The sequence below is a fragment of the Myripristis murdjan genome, chromosome 8, assembly GCF_902150065.1.
Source record: "Myripristis murdjan chromosome 8, fMyrMur1.1, whole genome shotgun sequence".
Lineage (NCBI taxonomy): Eukaryota > Metazoa > Chordata > Actinopteri > Holocentriformes > Holocentridae > Myripristis > Myripristis murdjan.
The window spans coordinates 32,968,593-32,985,801 of record NC_043987.1 but is presented as its reverse complement, the minus strand read 5'-3'; the positions used below and the strand labels follow the sequence as shown (position 1 = coordinate 32,985,801).

Sequence of the window (17,209 nt, the reverse complement as noted above, 5' to 3'; positions counted from 1 at the left end):
CGGAAGTAATTTTTGTGTTTATATCTTTGTGTTGTTATTATGCTCTTTTTTTGTTGCTGTTGTTGATGATGATGATAATGATGATGACGATGATTTTGTTGTTGCTAATTATAATTGCACTGTAACTACGCATGAATCAGTAGAACTACTTTGCAAAAAAAAAGTTTGCACATTTTTTCTACATATGACTTATACAATAAAAACCTCCTTCCTGTACAAAGTGTAAAACAAGTTTCTCATAATGAATAGAAGAAAAGCTGGGAATTTGTCATGTGGATGAGATGAAGAACAAACTTAAAAATAAAACTTATTTTTGATCAACTGCTTTTTGTTCAGTGATTGTCTTTTTTCACGATTTTTGTTGACAGTTTTTTCATGAAAAAAACTTCATTCATGTTATGAGCTCAGCTCTTGTTTTTTTTTTTTGTTTTTTTTAAAGACCATCACAGTTTAACTCTGCTATTATTAATTGTGGTATGAGTATGTGTGTGTGTTTGTGGACGTGTGTGTTTCTGTAAATATAAATATTCCTATTTTCTTACACTGGAAGCAAAGAGCTAATTCAAAGAGGGAGGACTGGAGGATTTTGTACAGCTGCTCCAGCAACTCCAGTCACTGTGGCTGTCGAGCACAATAATAAACAGCAGAGTCTTCAGTCTTCAGACTGTTCATCTGGAGATACAGCTGCTCTTTGCTGTTGTCTCTGGAGATGGCGAACCGGCCTTGGACTGACTGGGAGTAGGAGGTGCCACCACCAGTGTTGATGAAGGCGATCCACTCCAGTCCTTTCCCAGGAGCCTGTCTGATCCAGTTCATGTAGTAGCTGCTGAATGAGAATCCAGAGGCTGTGCAGGTCAATGTGTGGGACTCTGCAGGCTTTTTCACCACTGGTTCAGATTGTGTCAGAGTCTGACCATCAACACCTGGCAACACAAAACAGAAAAGCATCACATGCATGAAGTACGGATTGGAATGAAGACGCTGTCAAATCCAGGTGAGTGAAAATGTTGACCTGCCCAGCAGAGAGTTAAAAGCAGCAGTCCTGTCCTATAGCCCATCATGTTAAAGTGTGTGACCACTGTTGTCTGTCATCCTCTCTGCAGTCACATAAGTAGAGATGGGAGACGTCAAAGTTTTGCATTGACTCCTCCTCACAGGGAGGGACGACAGCACTGCAGTGGATTGGTCTCTCAGTCATTTTGTAAAATTAGAGAATGAATGTTCACTGTACAAACACTGCCTCCAGATCTGAGAAAGAGGACAGACAGACACACCTGCTGTGCAAACACACATACAGTGTCGACATATTCAGCTACATTGGCACTCACAGACTCACGGACAAACAGTGAGTCCAGACATGCAGCAACAAGGAGGAAGCCCTACCCTGGGTCAGAACTGACAGATTTTCATGTTAATGTCCAAGCTGAGGTAGGAATGGGTTCTGTAATCACAAGACTGATTATTATGTTATACCATTATATCATTCCATTACATACTGTGCTATGTTAAAAGACTTTATTGCAGTTGAATAAATTAGCCTCCCATCAGTGACTCTTCATCAGAGAAGTGGCCTTGAATGTGTTAAAACAATAAAAATGTTGGTGTTTCAGGTGAACTGGTAGGAACCTCAGAGGAACACAATGTGATTATTTTTTCATTAAAAATATGATCAACCAGTCAACCATTTGGTTTTTCTGTTTTTGTTTGTGAGCATGGAACAATAATAATCACCAAGGTATTTAACAAAACTGAGTGACTTATGAATCAAAATGAGTATATGATTAAAGTCATGTCTATTGGTTTCTTTCTTTCTTTCTTTCTTTCTTTCTTTCTTTCTTTCTTTACAGAACATCTGTCCTGCAAGTGGCCTTGAATGTGTTAGTGGTGTGAGACTGCCTCCTCTGGTGGCTTCATGTTCCAAGTGTTCAGGGACTGAGGGGTTTTTGTACAGCTCTACCAATGGTTTGTGTCACTGTGGATCTCTGGCACAATAATACACAGCAGTGTCTTCAGGCTGCACATTCTGTCCAGTTAGAGTCACTGTCTTGCTGGAAGAGGCTACAGAAATACTGAACTTGTTTTTCAGTGAATCTTTGTAGTGTTCACTGCCACCACTATCGTTCACTCCAATCCACTCCAGTGTTTTCCCTGCAGGCTGTCTGATCCAACCTGTCCAATAGCTAAGAGAATAAGAGACCTGACAGGTGATGGTCAGAGTTTGACCTGGCCGGACAGTCAGAGACGCTGGCTGTGTCAACGTTTCACATTTCACACCTGTGGAGGAGAAAATATACCACATATCAGTGTATTTGACAGTGGAATAACAATAAAGAAGTGGTGCAGTGTGATGATAGAGTGTGTGTTTGTCCCTCAAAGACACTCACAGGATCCAGCAGCCAGCAGCAGCAGCAGAACTACAGAGAACATGCTTGGTGTTGAAGGTCAACTGGTGGGAGCTTCTCTTGGTCTGCCGCAGCTGACAGTGTGATATCAAGTGTTTATAGCAGACTAGAAGGAAGTCAGCTTTGCATACAGCACAACACTCACATGATATAAAAGGAGGATGGGTTGGTGTGTAAGGAACGTTTACAGTATGAATAGCCAATTTCTTTCTTTTCTTATGAAATGAAAAATTTTATTTTCACTAGACCTTTTAACAGCTAAGAAATTTTGGCTCAGTTTTTAAAATTGATATTGGTAAATATGCCAAGCTTTATTATCTTGGCAAGCTTTGGAAAGACATCAAGTTTAGAAGAGTGCACAATATGTAATTAGGCAGGAGAGGCTGGACAAGTGTTTCATTTGTATTTTTTTCTCCCTCGTATGCATGTGCATTTATGTATTTATGCCAGCTATGCACACGGGAGTGTATACACGCAATCATTTTTTTCTTTTTCAAATTCAGTTTCTAATCATTTCTGTTCGATGAAATTGAAATAATGTCCCCCAGGTTGCACATGGGGAATCTGCAGTGAGTCATTTTGATGTGGACTCACTGATCCTGCACAGTGACCTTTGACCCTGCACGTGTCTGTTACATTGTTAGAGACCCGTCTACCTGTTTGGTTGCCAATAACCATTGTTTTGTGTTGTTTGAGCTGGAGGTGCAGGTGAATCTGAATGATTTATGTGATAAGGCATGTGTAATATATTTGGTACAAATGTTTATTATGTACAAATATGTTCAATATGATTTATTATCAGGAAAGGCAGTGGGGAGAAAGAAAATAACAGCTACGGAGAAAAAAATCCCTGGACCCCGAATATGTGCAGCTCAGTTAGTGGGATTCACCAGGACTTTTGACGTCTGGTTCAGGCTCAGTCAGTGTCTGTCACTGACAGAGGAACATTACACGGTCAGTCAAACTTGACCATCCCTGATATTTCAGAAGAATTCAATTTGAGAAAATAAAAAAAATAAATTAAAAAAGATATGAAAGCACCTCTCTTGACCAGATATGGCCTTTATTGAGTATTAAACTCTAACCAGTCTTTTGTGCTGTGGTTCAAAAGTCAGGTAAGATTCAGTGACAGACTGGAGCTGATTGGAGCTGAGTGTCTCATTAAGGAAATCAAAGAGAGACACAACATTGTTTTGTCTTCCCTCTAATGTTAAAAAAAGGAACTGCAGCATGATCTCAACAAATAATAATGTAACTCACCTTTGACTCCCCATCAGATAGAGATATTTTTGATTGGTATGTTCAGCTGGTGTTTCCTTTATTCAGGTATTGGTTTTGGTGGTTTTGTGAAAAATACATTGTCATGATTTCATTGTTTAGATTTGTCCATCACCTATTTACGTGATATCGAAAATGTGTTTATGATGCTCTGTCATGAAAGTAATATGATGTTTTCAACTTTGGTGTAATTATTTGTTCTGGAAAAATCCTTAAAATCCCAGTCATAAAATGCTGCCACCATAAGAGAGCAGTGAGGATGAGGACTGGAGGATTTTGCACAGCTGCTCCACCAACTCCAGTCACTGTGGCTCTCGAGCACAATAATAAACAGCAGAGTCTTCAGTCTTCAGACTGTTCATCTGGAGATACAGCTGCTGTCTGCTGTTGTCTCTGGAGATGGTGAACCGGCCTTGGACTGACTGGGAGTAGTAGGTGCTGCCACCAGTGCTGCTGATATAGGCGATCCACTCCAGTCCTTTCCCAGGAGCCTGTCTGATCCAGTGCATGGAATAGCTGCTGAATGTGAATCCAGAGGCTGTGCAGGTCAATCTGTGGGACTCTGCAGGCTTTTTAACCACTGGTTCAGATTGTGTCAGAGTCTGACCATCAATACCTGGCAACACAAAACAGAAAAGCATCACATGCATGAAGTACGGATTGGAATGAAGACGCTGTCAAATCCAGGTGAGTGAAAATGTTGACCTGCCCAGCAGAGAGTTAAAAGCAGCAGTCCTGTCCTATAGCCCATCATGTTCAAGTGTGTGGCCACTGTTGTCTGTCATCCTCTCTGCAGTCACATAAGTAGAGATGGGAGACATCAAAGTTTTGCATTGACTCCTCCTCACAGGGAGGGACGACAGCACTGCAGTGGATTGGTCTTCACTGCAGAAATGGACAAATTGAATAAAATTTGATTGATGTGCCATTTGATGTTGTCTGAGGTCAGTGATTTTATCTCATAGTGACTCTTGCATGTGACTGTGGATTAATCAGTGAGGGACAAATTAATTTTGATTTGAAGCTGAAACTCACCATGTGTAGCTCTGTTGCAGAACCAATAAAGAAAATCTTGTTTCACTAGAGCAAATTTAAAACTTTTTTTTGTTGTTGTCTTTTCTGTGTATCTGTCTTTATGAAGTTCTTTCATTAAAAAAAATCTTCGTGCTTAATGTGTTCAGGTCTTCTGATGTAATTCTTTTCTTCTGACTTCTTGAACTTATAACAAAGGACTTTTAAAGGCAAGGCAAGGCAAGGCAAGTTTATTTGTATAGCACATTTCAGCGACAAGGCAATTCAAAGTGCTTTACATAGAGAAACAATATAAAAGCAACACAAGAAAACATACATAAAAACAATTAATAAAAAGAAGCTAAAAGGAGAATAAGATAGAACAGGAAGTCAAACGTTACAGTGCATAAAAAAAAACAATTAATAAAAGAAGCTAAAAGGAGAATAAGATAGAACAGGAAGTTAAACGTTACAGTGCATAAAAAAAAAAACAATTAATAAAAAGAAGCTATAAGGAGAATAAGATAGAACAGGAAGTTAAAAGTTACAGTGCATCATAAAATATTAAACCTTAATGTGGTTTAATGGAAGGCAGTGGCAAACAGAAAAGTCTTCAGCTGTGATTTAAAAGAACTGAGAGTCGCAGCAGATCTACAGTTTTCTGGGAGTTTGTTCCAGATATGTGGAGCATAAAAACTAAACGCTGCTTCTCCATGTTTAGTTTTTACTCTGGGGACAGAAAGTAGACCTGTCCCAGACGACCTAAGAGGTCTGGATGGTTCATAATTTAGCAGTAGATCAGAGATGTATTTTGGCCCTAAACCATTTAGTGCTTTATAAACCAACAGCAATATCTTGAAATCAATTCTTTGACACACAGGAAGCCAGTGTAAAGATCTGAGAACTGGAGTGATATGATCCACTTTCTTGGTCTTAGTGAGGACTCGAGCAGCAGCATTCTGAATCAACTGCAGCTGTTTGATGGATTTTTTAGGGAGACCTGTGAAGACAGCATTACAGTAGTCAAGTCTACTGAAGATAAATGCATGGACAAGTTTTTCCAAATCCTGCTGAGACATAAGTCTTTTAATTCTTGATATATTCTTAAGGTGATAGTAGGCTGACTTTGTAACTGTCTTAATGTGGCTGTTGAAATTCAGGTCTGAGTCCATGACGACACCAAGATTTCTGGCTTGGTTTGTGGTTTTTAACATTATTGACTGAAGCTGAGCGCTAACTTTTAATCTTTCTTCCTTGGCTCCAAAAACAATTACTTCAGTTTTGTCTTTGTTTAACTGAAGGAAATTCTGGCACATCCAATTGTTGATTTGTTCAATGCACTTACTCAGTGCTTGTACTGGACCATCGTCCCCTGGTGATATGGTTATGTAGATTTGTGTGTCGTCTGCATAACTGTGGTAGCACATGATAGTTCAGCACTATTATTCTTGTTATAATTATTGTTGGTTGTTCTTATGTTTTCTTTTTCTATGACTGTGTGTGTGTGTGTGTGTGTGTGTCTGTGTGCTCTTGAAGAGAATAACTGAAATAGTTTAATTGTATTTGAATAAACAACATACAAATCCATTTTCTCACAATGACATACAATTACCATACATGTGAACTCTTTAATTTAATAGTTGAATAGTTGTTACTTGGACAAAACTGAAATTTCAGAATTACTTTTGTTTAATGGTGCTTTGTAGATGAGTGACCGACTAAAAGAGAATTAACGTATGTGATGAAGATAATTCATGATTTTTGGTGCAGTTGTTATGTGAAGTCAAACCACTACTGTGTACAAATACATGATCTTGCATTAACTAAAACAGATTCGCAGCATCAATCACCAATATATGATTGTTAAACTGTGTCTGTTAATAAACACATGAATATGATGTTTGGCTGCATGTTTGTCTGATCTTCTTTCTCCATGTGAGCCACTTGTTTGTAGCTCTGTGTCTCCAGGGGACAGAGTCTCTTGCTCACAGAACCACATGGCATTAAATTAATCAGTGGACTGAGGCTGCCTCCTCTGGTGGCTTCATGTTCCAAGTGTTCAGGAACTGAGGGGTTTTTGTACAGCTCTACCAATGGTTTGTGTCACTGTGGCTGTCTGGCACAATAATACACAGCAGTGTCTTCAGGCTGCACATTCTGTCCAGTTAGAGTCACTGTGTTGCTGGAAGAGTCTAAGGAAATACTGAACTTGTTTTTCAGTGAATCTTTGTAGTATTCTGCTCCAGTATATTTCATTCCAATCCACTCCATTACTTTCCCTGCAGGCTGTCTGATCCAAGCTGTGTAAGCGCTGCTAAGAGAATAAGAGACCTGACAGGTGATGGTCAGAGTTTGACCTGGCCGGACAGTCAGAGATGCTGGCTGTGTCAACGTTTCACATTTCACACCTGTGGAGGAGAAAATATTCAACGTATTAGTGTATCTGACAGTGGAATAATAATAAAGAAGTGGTGCAGTGTGATGATAGAGTGTGTGTTTGTCCCTCAAAGAGACTCACAGGATCCAGCAGCCAGCAGCAGCAGCAGAGCTACAGAGAACATGCTTGGTGTTGAAGGTCAACTGGTGGGAGCTTCTCTTGGTCTGCCTCAGCTGACAGTGTGATATCAAGTGTTTATAGCAAACTAGAAGGAAGTCAGCTTTGCATACAGCACAACACTCACATCACATAAAAGGAGGATGGACTGTAGCATTACGTGCACTGAAAGCATGGATTGCCAATTGTTGTCTTAAAAAATAATAAGGCTAAAACTGTTTATTCAATCAATTTTCTAACAATTTGCTTAGTCTTTACACCATGATTTGGTAACCAAGCCAGGCTGAATTATCTTTGCATACTTTGGAACAAAATTAAAATTAGAAGAATACACGATATGTAGTGAGGCAGGAGAGGCTGGAAAAGTATTTCATTATTTTCTCCATAATATGTGCATGTAGAGTATTTAAAACTCCTAATATCCTCATAATAATAGAGATTCTCCTCAACATTTTCATTTTATTTTTCATCTTGATCAAATTCAGCTAAGCATTTGTTCAACAACCCACATGGTGCTTTAAAGTAATAGTCATAAAGTGTCATATTCAAATATGTTCATTTGTGTTCAAATCTGCTCCACCAAGATTTAACCATTACAGTGCTGCAGTGCATGCTGGTAGGACCCTCAAATGATATGTGTGCGCGTGTGTGTGTGTGTGTGTGTGTGTGTGTGTGTGTGTGTGTGTGTTCTTAGTTTCATCACATGTCTGATCTGCTACTGCCCCCTGTTGATCTTTGTAAAAATAAATTCATTGAGGTTTTTGTTCAGCTCCTCTGCTCATTCACATCACTGTGGCTCTTTGGCACAGAAATACACTGCAGAGTCCTCTGGCTGTAAGTTGGACAGTCTGATATACACCATGCTGTTGCTGTCATCTCTAATGATTTCTATGCGTCCTTGCACACTGCTTGTGTAAGTGTTGCGACTGGCATCAGAGTAACCGCTCCCTATCCATTCCAGTCCTTTTCCTGCAGGTTTTCTTATCCAGCTCATAACACAGCAGCTGAAAGTGAAGCCAGTTCCCCTGCAGGAAAGACTGAGAGTTTCCCCAGGCTTTTTCAGCACTGGACTGGAGGGAATGTACTCCATAGCCTGGCCATTCAAGCCTGACAGAGAAAAAGGAGAAAAACCACAGGGGAGAGAGAGAGAGAGAGAGAGAGAGAGAGAGAGAGAGAGAGAGAGAGAGAGAGAGAGAGAGAGAGTCAGAAGTAGTAAAAGATAACAATCAGTATATTTGTCATTATGTCAGTATAGCAGCATGAAAAATGACAACTCTCATAGCAGACAGAGAGCTGTGAGCAGAAGAGAGAGTTTGTCCATCATCCTGAGGCTGAAGATGTGAACTCAGCTGCTCCACCCAAAAGAACAAGACAACAAGTCAGCAGGAGGACACAAGTACACACTCTGACACTCTGGATTTGCATGGGGAATTTAGGAGGGAGGGACTCTCTCTATCAGGAGAGAAGAAAAGTATCAGTGACTGTGCTGTCTTTGGCTAAGAAGGGTACATCATGCAAAGAAAGGGACTGTAAGCCACATAGAAGGTGGATGGATACAAGGCCAAAAAAAGTTAAAATAAAGATGAATTTTAATATATATTAAATATATTGTGTTTAGGATACCCCTTTCTGTTTTGCACATCACAAGTTTCCTTTTCACTGTGATTTGCATCAGGATTTCAGAAACAAGAGAAAGGTCATTTTAATTAATTAAATAAATTTGAATTCATTTGACTGGTGAGTAACAGTATAGATGATGTGAAAAGGACAGTGAATCAAATCAGACCCTGCTGCTGAGTAGGAGGGCCGCCAAATTCAAAACTTGAAATTCAAAGTTTATGTGAATCAGGAAATAATGGAACAAAAAGGCTGAAACATCAGACACAGAATGAGGCAGGAGGCAATATGCTGCAGCAGACTGGCAGAGCAGCAAATATTTGTGTGACAATAATTACATCAAATATATTTAATAATGTTCATCAACAAATACATTGTACTACAAAATATTTGGATTAATTTTTACAAATGAAGCACCTCCTCTAAATTCAACTAAAAAACAAATGTCACACTGCCTAACTTTTATCTTATTCATTGGATTTGATTGGGCAAATAAATAAAAAACAAATACTTTCAGTTGTTAACTTAAATATCATGATTAAGTTTTGATTTATTGGTGAAATTCTCAAAACGTAAACAAAAACAAAATGCTCTGTGTATTTATTTGCCCATCTATTAAAAAATGTAACTTTGTGGTTCAAATAGGATTAAACTTTGGTTATCTCATACCCAGTAAAAACACAAACATAGAAACACAACAATCATATGTTCAAAGCCTCTTAGAAGAAAAAAACACACACATTTATTTCCTGCTAAAGACTTTTCTGTTCAGACAAATCTTTTTAGAGTGAATCATAAAAGAAGCTTATTCTTCAACATACACTAAGATCTACACCCAGTACAACATGTGTTTGTGTGTGTGTTTGAGTGATGCAGTGTGCTGGGTTTTTGTGCAGGTCTGCTGGTGGTTTGTATCTCTGTGGGACAGCGAACACAGTTATACACAGCTGTGTCCTCAGGCTGCAGATTCTGCCCTTTCATAGTCACCGTTCCAGCAGAAGTGTCTCTGCTGTAGCTGAACTTGTTCTTCAGAGCATCATTTTGATGAAAGCTGCCTCCTCCCCACTGATGGAAAATCCAGTCCATTGGTTTTCCTTTACAGTGTCTGACCCAACCTGTTGCATAGCTGTTATCAGTCAAGGCATAGCCAGAGGGCCGACAGGTGATGGACAAAGACTGTCCAGGCTGCACAACCACTGAGTCTGGCTGGATCAGATCAATACTGTACACACCTGTGGAGACAAACATCAGGATGATCCACATCATTCATGTCACTCTGCAGCCTTTATGATGGGTTTATTAGTAGGAATCCACTGAAAGCTACTCACAGGATCCAGCTGCCAGCAGCAGTATCACAGCTCCAGAGAACATGGTTTATGTTGAAGCTGATCTGATGTCAGCTCTTCTGTCCTCTGACTGACACACACACACATTTCTCCTCCTTTTGTGCTCAGACTCACACACTCATTTGCATATTGAGGAGAATAAGTGTGATCATTTAATTATATTTGAATAAACAGCATAGACTAAAATTAAACTCGCAATGACATACAGTTACAATATAAGTGCATTTTTTTTTTTTAATCAAATTCTCACAATAGGAATAGTTTTTATTTACCAATGATGAATTGATGCATGAGATGAAAAAAGTCCATGATTTTTTGTGCAGTTGTTCCGTGAAGTCAAACCACTGAGCTCAGTAATTTAATACACAGTCTGCAGCCTTCAATGAAAATTTCCTCAAAATGAAAAACTAAAACGTGCACTTTTTGTGACATTACATTTTCACAACATGTAATTTTTTTTTTTTTTTTTTTTTTTTTAGTCAGTCTTAACACAGCTATTAGGAACTAATGCAAAGTTACAGTATATATCAAGTAAGCCTACTAGCACCACTTTCTTCAAATACATTGACTAACACAGATTTAAAGTATTCATGATCAATATATAATTGTGGCATTGCATCATTGCCAAACTGTGTCTGTTAATAAACCCATGAATATGATGTTTGGCTGCATGTTTGTCTGATCTTCTTTCTCCATGTGAGCCACTTGTTTGTAGCTCTGTGTCTCCAGGGGACAGAGTCTCTTGCTCACACAAACACACAGCTGCATCTTCAGTCCACACACTCTGTCCTCTAAGTGTCTGTGTTGGACTGGATGTGTCTGTGGTCACACTAAACATTCTTGTCACTTTGTCATTATAATGGAAATCAGACTGATTGACTTATGTTTTGAAGGAAAGAAGCACATAATTGTTCCACATATATGTAGTTGATAACAGTAAAACGCCCTGGCTGGACTCAAACCTGGCCCACTGTGAAAAGGACTTCTCCTGAATGGTACATGAATTCATTTTTGAAGCCACCAGGGAACCACATGCTGTTAAATTAATGTGTGGACTGAGGCTGCCTCCTCTGGTGGCTTCATGTTCCAAGTGTTCAGGGACTGAGGGGTTTTTGTACAGCTCTACCAATGGTTTATGTCACTGTGGCTGTCTGGCACAATAATACACAGCAGTGTCTTCAGGCTGCACATTCTGTCCAGTTAGAGTCACTGTCTTGCTTGAAGAGGCTGTGGACATACTGAACTTGTTTTTCAGTGAATCTTTGTAGTTTGTGCTGCTACCAGCAACCTCCCCAATCCACTCCAGTGATTTCCCTGCAGGCTGTCTGATCCAAGCTGTCCAAGAGCCAGTAACAGAATAAGAGACCTGACAGGTGATGGTCAGAGTTTGACCTGGCTGGACAGTCAGAGACGCTGGCTGTGTCAACGTGACACATTTCACACCTGTGGAAAACACAAACATTTTTTAAATCAAAGTATCCAGTTACATGGCACCAGAAGAGCTGCTGGTTTTGTAAATGTGATGTCAAATCCAGAGAGACTCACAGGATCCAGCAGCCAGCAGCAGCAGCAGAGCTACAGACAACATGGTTTGTTTTTGAAGCTGAACTGGTGGGAGCTGCTCTTCCTCTTTTCTTTCAACTTCCAGCCTCATATCAACTCTTTATAGCAGAGGAACCAGGAAGGACACTTTGCATACAATCAAACATACGACTGAAGAGGATCTACTCAGCAGTGGATGTAAACTGAGGTCGTAGTTTTGTCCCAAGTGTGACAGTCCTCTAATGTGTGTGACTGTGCCACATCACTTTAATCCACCTGCTGACTGCTGTGATCTCTGGAGAGAGAAAACACTTTTTGTTGCCTGGAAATCAGCTCTGCCTGTTGTTGGGGCTTTGAATCAACCTGTTACGTCTTTTTCTGCAATAATCTGCTAAGTGTGTTATTCACTGTATTGAAGCCATTTTTCCTGATCCGTTTCCTGTTCCAATAACAATACATATACTGTTGTATGGTTTTATTGAGGCATGTGAAGGACAGTGACACAATATTTATTATTTTGCCCTTGTACACCACCACAGTGGATTTTAAAATAAGTGATGAAGACGGGATTGAACTGCAGACTTTGAGCTTTAATTAACGGGTTAAATAAAAATATAGCTTTAACTGTTTAGTAATTACAACCAGTTTTCTGGTACAAATTGATCTTCTTTTCAGCTGTTCAAAGAACCTTGTTCCAGAACAAATGCAAATGCAAACACTTTGAATAAACACCAGACCTTTTTTGTTCTTAATTTGTCATGAAATAATGAGGGAAAAGGCCACACCTGTCCAAGAAACTGCTTTTAGTCTAGTGTCAGAATTACCTTTGAGCCTCTGAAAATGGGGTGACAAAGTATGAAAAAGGCTCTAATTCCTTATCAGTTGATGCCATATTTTTGTTCAAGCTGAATGTTTGCACTTCAATCTCGTCTTGATTACTCCATTTAAAACACAATGTGGTGGTGAACAAGGGCAAAATGATAAATATTGTGTCACTGTCCAAATACTTATGGACCTACCTGTACATTCCTAACAAGAAAAATGTCAGATTTTCTCCAAAGTGTTCATTTCCTCTTTTCATTTGGACAGTCTCAGTATTAAAGTCTAGCCAGTCGTTAAACTCCAAGGTTCAAAAGTCATTTAAGACTCATGACGAAAGCTGGAGCTGAAATTCTTGTTATGAAAAAGAAGAGAAAAAGAAAATTCATTGACTGCCCTCTAATGTTTCAAAGAAGAACTGTACTGTAATTTCTACTTCAAAATAATGTCACTCACTTTCAACCCACCATATTGGATACAGATGATAGTGACTGAAGCAAGAGTTTCCTATTTTATATTTTTCAGTGATGCTTCCAGTTACCAAAGTGCTGTATTGGTTTTGGAAGTTATGTGATTTTTCATCATCATATGATCATTTACATTTATTCACTAAATATTTTCAGAATGTTTGAAAGAAATCTGATGTGTTCAAATCATTTGTTGTAATTATTTGCTATTAATTCTTTTTCTTTTTGTAAACATACATTTAAAGCTTTCAGTGCTGCTCAGATGTCGGAGTGTTGTTGATCTGACAGAGCAGTGAGGATGTGGACTGGAGGATTTTGTCCAGCTGCTCCACCAACTCCAGTCACTGTGGCTCTCGAGCACAATAATAAACAGCAGAGTCTTCAGTCTTCAGACTGTTCATCTGGAGATACAGCTGCTCTTTGCTGTTGTCTCTGGAGATGGTGAACCGGCCTTGGACTGACTGGGAGTAGTAGGTGCTGCCACCACCATTGCTGATAAAGGCGATCCACTCCAGTCCTTTTCCAGGAGCCTGTCTGATCCAGTTCATGTCATAGTCACTGAATGTGAATCCAGAGGCTGTGCAGGTCAATGTGTGGGACTCTGCAGGCTTTTTAACCACTGGTTCAGATTGGGTCAGAGTCTGACCATCAATACCTGGCAACACAAAGCAGAAAAGCATCACATGCATGAAGTACGGATTGGAATGAAGACGCTGTCAAATCCAGGTGAGTAAAAATGTTGACCTGCCCAGCAGAGAGTTAAAAGCAGCAGTCCTGTCCTATAGCCCATCATGTTCAAGTGAGTGGCCACTGTTGTCTGTCATCCTCTCTGCAGTCACATAAGTAGAGATGGGAGACATCAAAGTTTTGCATTGACTCCTCCTCACAGGGAGGGACGACAGCACTGCAGTGGATCAGTCTCTCAGTTATTATTTCATGCAGTGGAGAATGAATGTTCACTGTACAGAGTGACTAATGGAATAAAATGTGACCCACAGGTAATCAAACATGCTTGGCTACACTGGAAACACAGTTAGCATCAATCATTTGAACTGGGGTCAGCAATGTTAGCTCAGAGTTTCTGTTGCTGATGAAAGTAAATTGATGAGTAACAAGTTAGCTGACCTGAAGCTGACATCAAAACAACCATGCATGGCTCTGTTCATAGAAAAGTGGGATAAACATGGAAATTAGGAGAAGGTCATTGTGGTCTCCGTACTCTTATCAAAACCAGGAGGTGATGGTGATGTTGTGAGGTTCTTCAGTAAACTGTATACATGCATGATGATCTCAGACAAAACCTTTCTTCAATGCAGTTCCTTTAAAACATATTTTCAAGATTTTGAGTGAAACAGCATTAACATTATTTCTTGGAGTTAAATCATATGACCCAGAGAATGTGCAGGTCACTTAGTGACCTGCACTTAGTGACCTTAGTGGGGTTTTCTCTTTGTAGTTAGTTCCTTCTTTGTCTCAAATCCAACAAGCCCAGAAGCTGCCACTGGACACAGAGGAAGAAGTGAGAAACTACATTAAATAAAGTCTGTTGAAGTGGTAGTTACTTGCATCATGCAACATAAATGCTGATAATTATATCAGTGTGCTGCATCAAATGTGTTTCATTACTATTTAGTAAATAAGACTCAGGTCACCACTGTGTTAAAATGCATGATCTTATGTTAACTAACGCAGATTTACAGTAGTTATGATCAATATATGATTTTTGCTTTTGATGCAAAACTGTGTCTGTTAATAAACACATGAATATGATGTTTGGTTACATGTTTGTCTGATCTTCTTTCTCCATGTGAGCCACTTGTTTGTAGCTTTGTGTCTCCAGGGGACAGAGTCTCTTGCTCACAGAAACACATGGCATTAAATTAATCTGTGGTGTGAGGCTGCCTCCTCTGGTGGCTTCATGTTCCAAGTGTTCAGGGACTGAGGGGTTTTTGTACAGCTCTTCCAATGGTTTGTGTCACTGTGGATCTCTGGCACAATAATACACAGCAGTGTCTTCAGGCTGCACATTCTGTCCAGTTAGAGTCACTGTGTTGCTGGAAGAGGCTGAGGACAAACTGAACTTATTTTTCAGTGAATCTTTGTAGCCTGTGCTGCTACCCCGAACCCATCCAATCCACTCCATTGCTTTCCCTGCAGGCTGTCTGATCCAATTTGTGTAATCGCTGCTAACAGAATAAGAGACCTGACAGGTGATGGTCAGAGTTTGACCTGGCCGGACAGTCAGAGACGTTGGCTGTGTCAGCGTTTCACATTTCACACCTGTGGAAAACACAAACATTTTTTAAAACAAACTATCCAGTTACATGGCACCAGAAGAGCTGCTGGTTTTGTAAATGTGATGCCAAATCCAGAGAGACTCACAGGATCCAGCAGCCAGCAGCAGCAGCAGAGCTACAGACAACATGGTTTGTGTTGAAGCTGAAGTGGTGGGAGCTGCTCTTCCTCTTTTCTTTCAACTTCCAGCCTCATATCAACTCTTTATAGCAAAGGAACCAGGAAGGACACTTTGCATACAATCAACCATACGACTGAAGAGGATCTACTCAGCAGTGGATCTAAACTGAAGTCATTTTGTCTCAAGTCTTACAGTCGTCTAATCTAATTATGTCTTTGTCTGCAATAACGTTCAGTGTGTGATTCATTGTTTTCCACCTTTTTCTCGTTAATTGGTTCCTGTTCTGGTAACAACTCATATCCTGTTGTTCAGTTCTAGTTGTATGGAAGCCTGCCAAGGATACAATTCCAGTGCTACTAAATCTTTATTAATATCACACCAACATGTTCACTGAAATTTATTGTGCTCGATTTTTTCACTTGATTTGGCATGATTTGATCTTTGAAAACACGCAGATTCAAATTTCCTGAAAGAAAATTCCTTTTTATCTTATAAATGTCCTATATTAATTTGTTTGAAGATAAAGATTTGACAAATATGGAAACTGTCAACACATATCACTGTGGTCAAGTTATGATCATGTTGTAGTCTGAGTATTACACTCTAGCCAGTCTTTAGGCTCAAAGGCACCAAAGTCTTTATGACTCATGAGAAACCTGGAGCTGAAGGAAGAGACAAACATTTGCTGCCCTCTAATGTTTCAAAGAAGAACTGCAGCATAATTTCTTCTACAAAATAACATTACTCACTTTTCACTCCATCATGTATAGAGATGGTTGTGGTTGAAATTTGTACAGAAATGTCCCTTACTTATATTTTGAGTGATGCTTTCAGTGACCAAAGTGTTGTCCTGGGTTTGGTAGTTTTGTGAAAAAAGCATCATCATGATTTGATAATTTAAATTTGTTCATTAAATATTTAGGAAATATCAAATTATGTTTATGATGTGTTCAAATCATTTCTTATTTTCTATGAATTATTTTTCTTTGTGTAAACATACATTTAAAGCTTTCAGTGCTGCTCAGATGTAGGAGTGTTGTTGATCTGACAGAGCAGTGAGGATGAGGATTGGAGGATTTTGTACAGCTGCTCCACCAACTCCAGTCACTGTGGCTGTCGAGCACAATAATAAACAGCAGAGTCTTCAGTCTTCAGACCGTTCATCTGGAGGTACACCTGCTGTCTGCTGTCGTCTCTGGAGATGGTGAACCGGCCACGGACTGACTGGGAGTAGGAGGTGCCACTACTAGTGTCGATAAAGGCGATCCACTCCAGTCCTTTTCCAGGAGCCTGTCTGACCCAGCCCATCCAGTAGTTACTGAATGTGAATCCAGAGGCTGTGCAGGTCAATCTGTGGGACTCTGCAGGCTTTTTAACCACTGGTTCAGATTGTGTCAGAGTCTGACCATCAACACCTGGCAACACAAAACAGAAAGGCATCACATGAAGTATGGATTTGAATGAAGACGCTGTCAAATCCAGGTGAGTGAAAATGTTGACCTGCCCAGCAGAGAGTTAAAAGCAGCAGTCCTGTCCTATAGCCCATCATGTTCAAGTGTGTGGCCACTGTTGTCTGTCATCCTCTCTGCAGTCACATAAGTAGAGATGGGAGACATCAAAGTTTTGCATTGACTCCTCCTCACAGGGAGGAAGGACAGCACTGCAGTGGATTAGTGTCTCGATTATTTTGTACAATTTAAGAATGAATGTTTATTTTGCAAAGGGACTCTTAGGATTGGATTTAATCTGGATGAAAC

General features: G+C 39.7%; 1 protein-coding gene and 1 gene segment (V, D, J or C); both read right to left on the bottom strand.

Moving 5' to 3' along the window:
• LOC115363486 (uncharacterized) overlaps positions 1–17,209 on the bottom strand; it is a 381,300-nt gene that overhangs the window by 186,358 nt on the left and 177,733 nt on the right. The window lies entirely within an intron of this gene.
• Positions 1,970–2,427, bottom strand: LOC115363593 (Ig heavy chain V region XIG14-like). The segment is given in 2 exon segments: positions 1,970–2,274; positions 2,385–2,427. Coding segments are annotated over 2 exon segments (348 nt in total).